The 13,158-nt window shown below is 47.4% G+C and overlaps 4 protein-coding genes across 4 annotated transcripts; 2 read left to right on the forward strand and 2 right to left on the reverse strand.

Moving 5' to 3' along the window:
- Window positions 1-205: 205 nt before the first annotated feature.
- LOZ57_005440 (uncharacterized protein) lies at window positions 206-1,177 on the forward strand (the record flags this gene model as incomplete). The annotated part of the gene is made up of 3 exons (XM_049254471.1): window positions 206-325; window positions 392-966; window positions 1,021-1,177. 3 exons carry the CDS (start codon window positions 206-208, stop codon window positions 1,175-1,177), a joined length of 852 nt encoding a protein of 283 aa, XP_049106618.1.
- Window positions 1,178-2,744: 1,567 nt separating this feature from the next.
- On the reverse strand, window positions 2,745-3,888 carry LOZ57_005441 (uncharacterized protein; the record flags this gene model as incomplete). Its single annotated transcript, XM_049254472.1, has 5 exons — window positions 2,745-2,954; window positions 3,124-3,235; window positions 3,288-3,344; window positions 3,397-3,699; window positions 3,749-3,888. 5 exons carry the CDS (start codon window positions 3,886-3,888, stop codon window positions 2,745-2,747), a joined length of 822 nt encoding a protein of 273 aa, XP_049106619.1.
- Window positions 3,889-5,425: 1,537 nt separating this feature from the next.
- On the reverse strand, window positions 5,426-6,800 carry LOZ57_005442 (uncharacterized protein; the record flags this gene model as incomplete). The annotated part of the gene is made up of 2 exons (XM_049254473.1): window positions 5,426-5,761; window positions 5,817-6,800. 2 exons carry the CDS (start codon window positions 6,798-6,800, stop codon window positions 5,426-5,428), a joined length of 1,320 nt encoding a protein of 439 aa, XP_049106620.1.
- Window positions 6,801-10,723: 3,923 nt separating this feature from the next.
- LOZ57_005443 (uncharacterized protein) lies at window positions 10,724-12,977 on the forward strand (the record flags this gene model as incomplete). Its single annotated transcript, XM_049254474.1, has 6 exons — window positions 10,724-11,151; window positions 11,199-11,423; window positions 11,474-11,594; window positions 11,656-11,767; window positions 11,823-12,336; window positions 12,395-12,977. The coding sequence occupies 6 exons, from the start codon at window positions 10,724-10,726 to the stop codon at window positions 12,975-12,977; spliced, it is 1,983 nt and encodes a 660-aa protein (XP_049106621.1).
- Between the last annotated feature and the right edge of the window lie 181 nt (window positions 12,978-13,158).

A 13,158-nucleotide genomic window follows, 5' to 3' on the forward strand; every position in this document is an offset into this window, starting at 1 on the left:
CAGTAACCTTAAGACCCTTTGAGCGTCATCGCTTCAATTTAAACCACACCAACCTACTTAATCAAGGCTGCGGTTGGTATCAGTAGCTACATAATTAATTAACTACCATCTGGGATACCTGTGGACTACCGGGGAACCGACCTGCACACAATTCCCACTACTCTCGGCTTGAAAAGCAACATTAAGCAGGTGGGCCATTTCTACCATGACAGCCAATCGTACCATTATCGATCGCATCAAATCCATTGTCCTAGATGACCTTAAAGCCATCAGTATTCTCGCTCGAGATGGCATTCGCTCAGGGGCATATACCTATCCCTTCCAGGTACTCGGTTCCCGTCATCCCTTATGTACTATAGAGGACACGCCCATCTGATACTCCCCATCACAGGGCATCATCTACTTTCTCACCCACCGCTCGCTATGGAAACCATTACTGTCCAGCCTCGCTCCGACAGTAACTCTCTCCATTGCTGTCACAGCATCTATGTTCTTTTTCACTTATATACCGCAAACTGCCATTCTAGCTTTTACGAACGGGCCCCTGGCACCCATCTCTGCTGCTCTGCTCGTCCTAAGTGAAAGTTCCACAATCATCAACTTCCTGGCCCGCAGCTTCATTTCGCGTGACTCGCTGACGGATATTTTTGATGGGACACTACTACTTCGTGGAGAAACAGCGCTGGTAGCGCGAGAGCGGCAGCTGAACATGTCAATGGGGGACCCAATGGCACGGCTGGGACGGATGCTGCGCAGACCCTTTGTTGGAGGTGGTTTATCAGTGTGGCTGAGGTCCTTAATATACCTACCGTTGAACTTTGTCCCCGTGGTAGGCAGTCTCATCTACTTCGTTGGACAAGGGAGAAGGGTGGGCAATTTATCACATTTAAGATACTTTGAGCTAAAGGGCTGGAATGTGAAGGAAAAGGAAGATTGGCTCAAGAAGAATCGTGCCGCATATACAAGGTATCTACCTGCAAGATATGACATACTGTAGTGCATATGCTTATATTACAATAGCTTTGGTGCCGTGGCATTTTTTCTGGAGATCATACCATTTGCTTCCCTCGCCTTCACGTATACGAATACTGTGGGTGCAGCACTGTGGGCGTCGAATCTAGAAAATTCGATGTCCACGGCACCAAAACCTCGAAATCAGGCGAAGAAGGCAACATAAAATTCATGCTGTATTCTGAAACTAACATTTGTCCCTAGTTTATATACCTCCATCTCCTCCATAGCTTTCTAGATAGAAAGGGCTCTGTGTTTCCATGTATGTTCATACATACATTAATTTGGAAATCATGTCTGTACTACTAGACAGAAGCTTGTTTTACACATTTTATACGATCCCAGTTTGTATTTTATAGTTGACAGTAAATAATAGGAGCTCACTTGCGCGAGAGATAACTTAGTATTAGGATTAATCCCTAAGTATAATGTATTTTCGACGCGAGATGGAAAGGAGAACGAATTTTTCTCCACTATTGAAACATCCTTAGTCGGCTCCTTTTTAGTCAGTGCATTTTAAACACCTCTTGCCGTACATTTTCCGCTCCGTATTAACAATATGCGCTTGAAAAAGAATAATTCCATAATGAGAGGCCATCCTCCCCTCTATGGCAGAATGTTACATGCCACTGCGTCTTCTTAGTCTTAACCTCCTCCACTTCCTCATTTGCTTTACATCAGTGCTGTTCTTGGTAGCCTTTCTTCCTTGTTTCTTGTCATCAAGCAAATCATCATCAATATCATCAATTTCATCTTCATTATTTTTCTCACACTTGCCGGAGAAACAGTTTTCAGCAGAACAATAATCCTTTGTTGAGCCACAATAACCTCTTTTGGAACAGCTTAAAAGATAAGTTAGCATCAAATTGATTTTCAAATGGCATACTTAAAAATAGATGCATTTTCAGAGAAAATCTATTATTTTACCTACCAGTTACCAAATCCAGATCCCAGGCAGATCTTGTTTCCCGGAAAACTGGGTCCACAAGTCCCATCTATGGTGACTTGGCCGGGCGAGTTGTTGCAAAGTCCAGACACACAATGACCCGGGCCTATCCTTGATATTAGCATAAACTTCATAACAGTTAATGACAATGGCCGCATGAAGACTTACCACACCACTTTGGTCCCGAACCGCAGTAACCACTAGTACTACAGCAATCACCAAAGCCAGATCCCACGCAACTAATCAGATTACTACATTTTCCGTCTTTGCTTATTTTGTGAGGAGGCTCGGGGAAAACGGTAGTTTGAGGTACAGTAGAAGAGGAACTAGATGTGGTCGGTGCTTCTAGCGTAGTAGAAGGCAGTGTGGTAACTGGCCCTATGCAAATGGCATAGTTTTTCCAGAGATTATTACAACCATCATCCAGCTAGACAATAAAAACATCAGTATGGGAACCAAGATTAATAAGACAACCATACTTGGGTATTGTAGCTAAGCAAATCTACGTAATCAATCCCACTGGAAAGGCTAGCTGTCAGCTTCGTTGCTAAACATATTATACGGATTCATACAATTGTTTGCAAATGGATATACACTATATTCATATTGTTAGCGAAGAGTCTTGGTTTCTGAAGGAAAATCCGCACCGTGTCCCCTTCGGTCACTTCATAATAGGCACCACAAGCGGCAATTGTGCCAGGCTGGGTTGGTTTGGGCGGAACAGCTGTGATGTATTATTATTAGCATGCGGAACTATTCAAAAAAGAAAAAGAGGGAAACTCTTTTTCTAACCTGTAGTAGTGTAAAGTGGCACACGTGGGGCAATGGAACGTTTATATATAGCCTCGGTAGGTGCAGCAGGGGCACTGGAAGCAGTAGTGGCATTTTTTGTTCTAATTCGTTGGCCAGCATCAGGGACTGCGGTTGCGGGCCCAAGAATAAGAGTTGGGGCGGAGGTTGAGAATGGTAAGTCGGTAGAACATGTATCCGCCAACACCTTAAATTGATCAATGAGGTAGTCTGTAAAATTACCGGGTGGCAGTGTAGGCGAAAGCAAGCGTTGTCTCCAAAGCAACAAGAAGCATTCGCTACAATACTAGAAGCGGCGTGTGAGCATCTTAGTTATTATTGGGATTTTTCTTAGAGAAAATGGAAGAGCGAGCTACCTGGTCTTGATGATATAAGTCTGTGACGGCTACCGATTGGTCTTCGTCAAAAAACATTTCCTCATCACAAAATTCTGGAGGGTCCTCATCGTAGCAAACTTCCATATCCCACCTGTAATTTACAATGTTACAACATTTTTCATCCTCGGGGTTGGGCCACGTACTTGATCTTAGCGTTACCGTCCCATTTCTGGGATTCGAGAATGCAAAAGGTTTCAGAACTTGAGAGAGTCAGCAAAAAAGAATATTGGTGCCAGGACCCCCAAGGCTTACCTATCCTGAAGACAGGCAAGGTCGTGGCCCGAAATATATTTCAGAGGAAACGTTTTAGGCTCAAAAATAATACCGTTTGCCGTCACTTGATCTCTAGAGCACCTGGCTTCCACAGTTGAGAGCCATGTCGCCAAGGAGTTGGAGCAAGTATTGGTGCAGAGGGCAGTGAGGTTTTCCTTAGACCAATCTAAATGCAGGGTATCAGAGCACGTCATGGTGGCAACAGTGGGGATGTTACAATCGTTGTCCACGCCTCTCGCAGCCCGTGCGGCGTTGGCTTGGTCGCACTCAACAGTCTGGTTTCTGCAGGGTGTCAGAATGCGGCCTCGGTGCTAGAAGAAGATCGACATACAGGGCCGACAGGCAATAGGAAGAGATACCCAAAGCTGCAGCAATAGCATGGTGGTCATAATTGGCGTAGATGCTAAAAGACGCGGAGGCAGTCTTGGTTAAGAGAAGGGCCAAGCTGATCTTGACCCACTGAGTATGCATGGTCACAGATACCTGAAGGAACAAAGCGCGATTAACAAACAAAACAGACGCGAATATGGTATACTTGAAAGTATACAGCCCAGTAGGTATACGATCAATGCGGATGCAGTGAGACGCCGCGAGACAAGATAGAGACCAAACCTCCTCTATCGGAGAAGCCTGAGAGCAATAACAAACAACAGAGCAAGCGCAACGGAGCACCTGGCAGGCTCGCTGTCCCTTGCCGGGGAACAAGCAGCTTCCGCCGTGCCGCCCGGAAAGGGCCAGTATCACAGGCACCAGCAGGGAGCAGCTACAGGGCGGCCCACCGGGCCTTCCCCGGGAGAACTAGTGGTCGCAAGGCCGTCCCGTCCGCGGGGAGACGGGCCTCAGATGGCGGCCAGGCGCGATGTCGGTTAGTCATGACATCCAGCCGCCGAGCAGGAGACAAGACTTTAGGGTATCACTATTGAGTTTGCAGCACGGGGACCTTGTGCTGTATCAGGCGGTCAGACGGCTTCCACAGCAGACTAAGGGGCCTGGTAAAACAGGCCATGGGCCGCCCCGTCAAGCCCGCGCGGCCCAACTGACAGCATCGATCACGATGGATGGAATTCTCGATTGATCCGTGGATCAGGGCGGAGAAGACAGGAGAGCCTATTAGATAACTAGGCCAAAAGAAGCTAGCCGGGCTGTGGCTGTCGCGGCCCTTGGAACCTCAAACAACTCCTATAAACACTCCACCGACTATGGGCGGTCAAAGCGCTGGATGGATTCGCCCTTAAAAGACAGCTGTGACAGGGCTGTGTCATCGACGATTCGCAGCTAGTGGGTAAATCTAACACAGGTGCCGACTGGGATCTAGAGGATAGGAAGACGAATGCCTGTTATAACTACTCATCGCCAACGAACCCCTTGCTCACTCCCACTGGATGTCGTCGGGTAAAACAAAACCGCCACTCGCTTTGGAATCAGGATCTCTCATGCATTCCCGACAAAAAGGTGTTTCCAGCTTTAAACCATTAGCCTACCCGGTGCCTAGTGGCGAAGCTGAAATTTCTTGCCGGGTTTCTCAACAGCACTCAAACCTTGGGGTGCTCTGGGATAGTCAAGATGCGGTGTAGTAAATAGCAAATGTCAATGAAATGCACTTCGTTCATGGGCAGATTTCCAAGTTCTTTGTCTGTGGTTGTATCCCATGGGGATAGACGAAAAATGTAAATACTAAATTGCTGGCGCCTCTTCCTCGTGGGTTAAAGAAACATATTAAAATGTTGCTCATGGGCTGGAACTATGGGCAAAGTAAATACATGGAGCTATTCATGGGGAATCTATTTATATACAGGCTAATAATGATTTCAGAAATATTGAAAAAGAGAGGAACAAGAACAGCAAAAGGATTGGTGTTTCCGTATGACATACAACCTCCCAGGCACACATAGGAAACTGGCTGGGACTGGGCCAATTTCTCTCGCTTTTCCTTAACAGACGCCCTTTAATGCATTTTCTTGGTGTTCATGGATGTGAAAGCATAGAAACAAATGGGCATGTCTGTTGGTCACGACCATGAATCTTCATCTTTCCAAACCCTCGGCGAAGGAATCGGTACGGATTGTGCATCAAAGACCCAGGCACCGACCCGAGCCCGCTTCTTTCGCCGAAGGTGCCACGGCGTGAGCCACTCTTCAAGCCTGCAAGCCCACTTGCCGTGATCTCTATTATTCGCCCATCCGGCATTAGAATCCCTGTAGGCGTCATTGATGGGCTTTCGGCGAAGTTCATCATATGTGAGGAATGCGTCGGGGAGCGGGTGTTCATAATAGATAGCAAGGACTCGTGCTAGCAAGATCGCATCATCGAGGGCATATGCGGCGGATTCGTCTCTTGGAGGCATCTGAAATTCCCTAGTCAGCTTTTTGCAACGTCTATGGAGAAGAGGGCATACTAACAGCATGGGCAGCATCCCCTAATAATATGATCCTCTCTGTAAACCACTTTCCTCCAGGCGCAAGCTGGTAAACTGGGTATATCGACCAGCCCTCAGCCTTGTCAACAATCTCCCGTATGCAAGGAATCACTGATTCTCCAAATCGTTCACGAATATCGTCTCGAAGTGCCTTTAAAGGGGTCCACCGCGGCCTGTAACTACCAGCGCCTTCTTGTTTCCAGGCATCGTTGGATAGCAGCGATGAGTCGATCTGTACCAAACCAGCGGTAAATATCTCAGTTCTTTCTAAATCGCAGAATGTTGTCAATAGAGCACCTCGCCGTGATCGATTCATTGCAGTAGCCTCAAAATGGATAGGAGAGTCTATCTGGTCTGTCTTAATAGTGGTTTGGATAAATGAGATGCCGGTATATTCGGAAGGTCTCTCAGGATCAACTATCTTAGTGCGCGTATTGGAATGGACCCCATCGCAGCCAATGGCTATATCGCCGGTCGCGCTAGATCCATCGGCGAAGTGGATGGTGACAGACTTCTGTGTTTCCATGCCTCCGATGACCTTCTTGCCGAATTCGATGGAAATGTTTCCAATTCTTTCTGCGGCGGCTAACATAGCGAGATGAAGGTTTATACGCATCACTCGTCTGCCTTTGTATCCGCCGTATCCCTGGCCTTTCTTGCCAGCGAAGTCGATAAAGCCCATTTTTCGACCAGTGTGAATGGAATAGTACTCTATGCCATCCACATCGACACCTCCATCGGGGCCCATCTTGTCAAGCTCCTCGAGAATCCCAAGTTGGGCCAGGTGTCTCTGAGCCACTGGAGTAAGATTAATTGCCCCACCACTCGTTGAGGGGATATCGCGGAGTTCAAATAGCCGGATATTTATGTTTGGATCAAGAGGAGATAGCTCTTTGGATAGTGCCAGGGCGGCGGCAATGCCTGCAATACCGCCGCCTAGTATGAGAATATTAGAGGCAGGCGGCATGGCCGTAATGGAGAGGGAGCGGAAGAGAATAATATGTAAATCAAGGGAGCTTTTGGCGGACTTGGACCGTCTGCACTGGTCGCAGAATTGGAATAAATAAAATGATCATAAATTTGGACCTGTCCCAGCAGCGGACAGGTTTCTAAAAACACATATAACACAGAAACGAGGGGAATAATATAGCTTCGAGAGAGGGAAGAGAAGTGAGAGAATAATATTAAGATTAGAAAAAGAAAGTAAAAAAAACGAACAAAAAGCAACATTGCTTCTTGAAACTCGGATGAAAATCGATGAAGCTTCAGCACTTAAACTTTAGTTACCCCCACCGGTCAAGCTAGCGAATAAAAGATCCAGCTCCTGCGGCCGTGTAAAAGGCCAGTAGCAGTAGTATTTTGGGACAAAACGAAGCTCCGGATAAAAATAACCGCCTATCCGTAGGGTGGTGGAAGAAATTTCGTACTCGTAGAACAGGAGAGAAGGATGCTCGGCAACCCCGTCGAAGGATAGCTGTCTGATCCGTCAGAACGGTCCGTTATCCATCACACGGGCTGCCTGCAGCCATATTGGCTGTGCGCCATGACCCCTGGGGCCTCATGGCCGGCGGGCGACAGGTCAAGCAGGCCAGGCGATCCCAACGCTTGGCGGGTGATCTGGAGGCCATCGGAAGAACACACGGCACGCTAGCCTTGTTAGGCCTGGCGCGGCCCCTTGCACGTGGTAGCCAAACCTAATTTCCACGGCTGCTGACACATGGTACACGTGACACGCTGTGGCGTTTACGGCCACCTCGGCCGGGCGAGCGGCCTGGTGGAGCAAGCAGCCAACGAGTTCCACGGTCTCGACTGGAGACCACACCGGCGATGTCGGGTGGCCTGATGCCCACGGCTACAATAATACACAATAATAATAAATTTTTATTATAGACTGGCGTGTGGGCACCCGGAAACATGTCATTCGCGCCATGAAAGCCTGATGCTTAGCAGCTCTGGGATAATGCATCCTACTGCACTAGAAATTACGTCTCCCGCGTTAGCCCGGCGCTTCGAACCTATCTCAGAAGAGTATACGACGGCCCCCGTACTCTTGGTCATTTCTTGCTACCCACACGAAACAAAAAGCCCTGTCCAGTAGTCGCTACGCACCGAACACCGAGAAAGCCACATGCGTGTTGTGAAGCCAACGACTGCCCCATTGGTGACCAGACCCTATTCGCAGACCCTCTTTACTACTCCGTGGAGATAGCTCAGTTTTGAAAATGACGTGTCGAGATCAGAAGAAGCATCGTGCGTCCAGTTTGACAGGAAACCGGTGAACTTTGAAACAGGGCGATCATCGGCTTGAATTCGAATCAACTCAACACCCTAAGTATTTACCCCGGACAGTCACCTCATGGGCAAACCGCAGAACCCCAAAGTTCGGCACCGAAGGATGACAGGAACTCGTCAAAATAGCCGTGCTTTTGCTGTGACTGAAGGAACACGCGCCCCCTTGTCGTTTTAGGCACCTCGGAATGGAACCTTGACGATCCCGCACGCAGGGGACCCCAGTAAGCCTTATGTTCTTTCTACTCTTTTCAAGACTCTCGCTCTTGAATTCACTACTACTAGCGGCTCCGAATCTGCAAACCTCAATAGAGGTCTCTCTTAGAGCCGGAGCCCTATACTCCGTGCTGCAAAAAAAAAAAAAAAAAAAAAAAAAAAATTCCGTGTCTTTTTGACTTGTACAAATTTTCTTCACGACTCGTTAGATAACGACTCTTAGCCAAGCCCCTGGAAGCTCAACCCCCGGTTCAACGTTCGACATGCATAGAATCGCAGGGTTTGGGGTTCCTAGTGGACTTATATTAGTTACTCCGTACTCCGTACGGAGTACGGAGAACTTATACGGAGCATATATAGAAGCTAGGGCCTTGAGTCATATTGTGTACGGTAATTTTGGGCGACCTGTACGGAGTAGAAGTGTGTACAACAGCGTGCTTGCATGCATGGCGTTGGTGATGAGCACAGATTTCTACACAGCAGCTGACCCCAGGTATGTTTATATAAGAAGGGGGTGTAGGAACGGCTTGCCAGTGGAGTGTGACCGGGCGATCCCTATCCGAACCCGCCCAGACTCCTGTTTTAAGCGGCGCATCGGAGCGCGTTTGCAGCTCAGCATCACGCCTGGTCTCATTTCTTGCGTCAGCCCTTTGATCCGCGCAATATTAGAAGCTTGGAAGCATGATATGCCCAAGTACCCGTTGAAGCAGAGTCTGATGAAGGCTATATTCAGCAAAGCGCCCAGTCGAACACCTTGCGAAGCTGCAGAACACCGTTCGAGGTCTTGGCTCAGGGGGTGGGTGGCATCCTTTTGGCCTAGAAATTAGTCGCTTCTCCTCAGCCGATGTGCCGCGCTGGCTCTTAATAATTTCACCACGCCTTGCTGAGAACACTACCTACAACCCATAGAAAGGCTGTCACAAGCCACGCAGGCCTACGGGCTTTGATCGTTTTCCCCTGCTGACAGCTCGTTATCGAGCGCAGGCCCTATGAACCATCCCCACAGGAATGTTCCATTATTGTTCCTTCGGTGCGGATCCTATCGTTGACCATTCTATCACGTAGGGGCGCCGAGGCTGGCTATGAACGCAGAAAATGCTTGTGGCCAGCACCCGTCTCGCACTCTAAAATTACTAACGGGCTCCCGTAACGTCTGACCGCTTTTTTGGGTTCGTCCGATGGCCAGGCGTACGCATACCTTGGAAGGGGGAACACCACAGCGACCAAAGCGCCGTGTCGACCCCGGCGCCCGGCCGTTAAGGACAACGCCTGGCCGTCTTCTACCCCGTGGGCCGCAGCCCCAGCGCATCAAGGTATGTCCCCCTCGTTCTGCAAAGGCGATCTAGTTCAATCATATAACTAGTCAACTATGCAATGACCTTGCTAGAGCTCATTTTTTTTTTTTTTTTGGCTCCGATCCCAGTCACACTTGAACCCCGTGCACCCTAAAACTTCTCAAATCGCTCTCCGGTCGCTGTCTCATACCGAGAAATTGCGGTTTCCCTCCTTGATGTCCAAGAAACTGCCTGCTATCAGAGTGCATGGCTCTGTCGCAAGGAGCGGACATCCCTGATACCTCTTTCAACTTGGTTTTCTCAAGAAGTGATACAAATAAGTACAAGGCATGAAACCCCGCGCTCTTGAAAAAATTAACTTTGATTACAAAGTGGCCTGTCGGTATTTTTTCATTCCCATTTGCGGACGAGACCCTAGAATTTCCAAAACTATACCTCACCAAAGACTGCAGAGTTGCTTGCGGAGCATTCTGTAGTTAGTCATAATGTCCAATATCTGGTCAAATTACTCCGTACGTACACACATATTGGTCAACTGCATTCCATCCTTTCCGTGGTCGCCGTCCGCTCCGAAAGGCTGGCTGAGGTCAAGCCCACTCCTCTCCCTAGGCATTCGAAAATAAGCTGGGAGAACACCAGTAATAATGAAAAGCATCCATCCTTCTGGACTGCCCGGTTCAAATTTGGGCCTTGAATTTGGCACCGCTGGTGAACACGCCAAACGCATTCATCCCAGATATTTCAATCAGAGCTGAGCAGCGTCAGCAGATGACGCCGAACAGAGCTCTGTGTACTACATATATTATGTTTATTGGGTAAATTTCCTAAAAACAACCTGGGATGGATTTTCGCGTTACTCAATTTAGAATTCTTGCATTCCAACCTAAATACGGAGTATTCCGTATGCCAGCATTAATCCCAACTTCATGCTTTCGTGCAAATACTCTGAATTTCCGGACAACTCTATTCCTCGCAGCTGTTTGTTAAATAGCAAAGCAATCTTCCAGCCCAAGAGTGTCTGTGTGTCTACCTTTGGTGTCAAACCACAGTCTTACAAATAGTACAGAATATTGAAAATCTTGCTATTACGATGTCTTTGAATCAAGCCTCTCCCATCTCTCTTAGAGATCAGTGGGCTCGCAACAATGCAGTTTTAGGAGTCCTTGATGAGGCTAAAAAACTCCTACCAAACCTAGATATCGACATCGGAGAGACTTATGACTCCCTGCCCCCACCGCCGGTCCCCTTGGATGGTGCCCCAAAGCTCGATCATATCCCGTTTCTCAAAGTTGGAATAATTGGAGCTGGTGCCGCCGGACTATTTACTGGCTTGATAATTGACTATCTTAACGAGCAGGTTTTCAAAAAGAAAAAGTTTGAAATCCAATATGACATCCTGGAAGCCTCAAAAGAAGACCGGGTCGGAGGAAGGCTCTACACATACAATTTTAGCAGCGAGCCACACGATTATTACGACGTGGGTGCTATGAGATTCCCTGAGAATCCTATTATGCAAAGGTATGCAATCAGCAATTATTTATAAAGCCTGGTTGACCAGCGCCTAGATTATTCGCTCTGTTTAATAAGCTTGGTCTGGAAAAAAAAGATCCAAAAACGTCACCTCCTAAAGGATCTTTGATTCCATATTACATGAAAAACGGCGATACTGGATCCCCTGAGCCATGGCATTATAATGACATTACCAAGTGGGGGAATTACAATGACGTTCACATCCATTCACAAAGTGGAGACCCATTTGAAATAAATACTAAAAACACAATTCCAGCAGGGTATGATATATTATTGGACTCATGAATATTATACTAAATATCTATCTCAGAATCTTCCGCCATACACCCGATGACGTTATGAACAGTACCATAGAACCTCTGAGAGAAGCACTGAGGCGAGATGCTCAGTTGAACCCCCCCAGGGCGCTCTGGCTGGGACCTTTTGATGAAGTACGACACGTACAGTACTCGTCAATTTTTAGCCTTGTAAGTATTTTCGCACCAAATATAGGATGACTCTGGCCAACTCCATTCAGAAAACATCCGTGGGTCTCTTCTACCACTGGAATCCCACCTCCGCCTTACAACTATGATACCATTGAATGGATGGAAACATTTAATGGGTTTGTGCTCCTTCCTGACAGACATTTCATAATTGCGCTAACGACTATTCTAGAGGTACCAATTGGTACGATCAGGCCCATAGTGAGACTGTGCTAGAATCACTAGACTTCGCATTCGACAATGCCACTAAGTGGTATTGCATTCTTGGAGGTGCTCAAGAGCTTGCCAAGAGAATGGAAGCAAAGCTCGTACACAAGCCAGCTTATGAGCGACGAGTGACCGCAATCAAGGCCATTAATTCACTACAAATGGAAGTCACTGTCAAAGGAGAACCAAAACCCTTGAGATATGCTGGACTTTTCGGCTCTGTGCCTCTCGGCTGCCTAAGGCAAATCGATACCAGCGAAGCGCGTCTTAATTATGCCACTAAACAGGCAATGCGATCTCTGGGATATGGAGCATCTGCCAAAGTTGGCATTAAATTCAAACGTGCTTGGTGGATCCACGATTTAGGACAAAATAACATCAAGCTCGGCGGCCTCGGCCATTCTGATCTAAATCTCCGTACCTGTGTCTACCCGTCGTACAATCTCTATGACCCCCCCGACCCAATCTGCTGTCTTACTCTGTTCGTATACATGGCAGCAAGATGCCCAGCGCTGTTCATCCCTGATTTCTGATAATAGCGATCATAAGCAGAAAGTCCGGGATGAGGTCATGCTCAAGGAACTTCTGCTTCGTGATCTGGCCCGCCTTCATAAGAGCGATCATATGACGGAAGCTCAAGCATACAAGTTGATTAGCGACAACTATGTTGATCACTATGCTTTTGACTGGTACAAGGAACCCAATGCTGCAGGAGCCTTTGCATTTTTCCGCCCTCAGCAGTTCAGTGGTATGTGGAGCAAGTTGATTCAGCCCTCTGGTGATTTTATGATCATTGGGGAGGCCGCGAGTCCTCATCACGCATGGGTTGTGGGTGCTCTTGAAAGTGCTGTACATGGCGTACATGCATGGTTGGGACAATATCGGAAACTCATCCCTGGGGGAGAGGAGGCAATAAGAATTCTCGAGACTTATGATAAAGGAAATCCATTCATTGGGCTACCGCCATATATGGATCCAAACCTTTCAAAGTGGCACTCCTACTTAGGTATTATTCGAAGATTTGGACCAAATTTTGACGTTGAGGCTTTGACAAAGAGTTTCGAGAAGCTCCAGAATATTGGTAGCCAAATTGGGGGGCACATCGGAATTAAAATTGTCTGATTATTCATTATTCACGTTTCGGTTTTCGGACAGTTATCTGTGTTCACAGTTAAGTTTAAATAATGCTAACTTGAGAGTTTCTAGCACTTTGCTAGCAGAATGAAATGTGTACCTACTTTATAATCATCCTATCTAGATGAAAAAATATGCGAGATACCTAGGGGCTCTAGAATATACGTCT

Source organism: Ophidiomyces ophidiicola, assembly GCF_022830035.1.
Source record: "Ophidiomyces ophidiicola strain CBS 122913 chromosome Unknown scaffold_27, whole genome shotgun sequence".
In the NCBI taxonomy this organism is placed as follows: Eukaryota; Fungi; Ascomycota; class Eurotiomycetes; order Onygenales; family Onygenaceae; genus Ophidiomyces; species Ophidiomyces ophidiicola.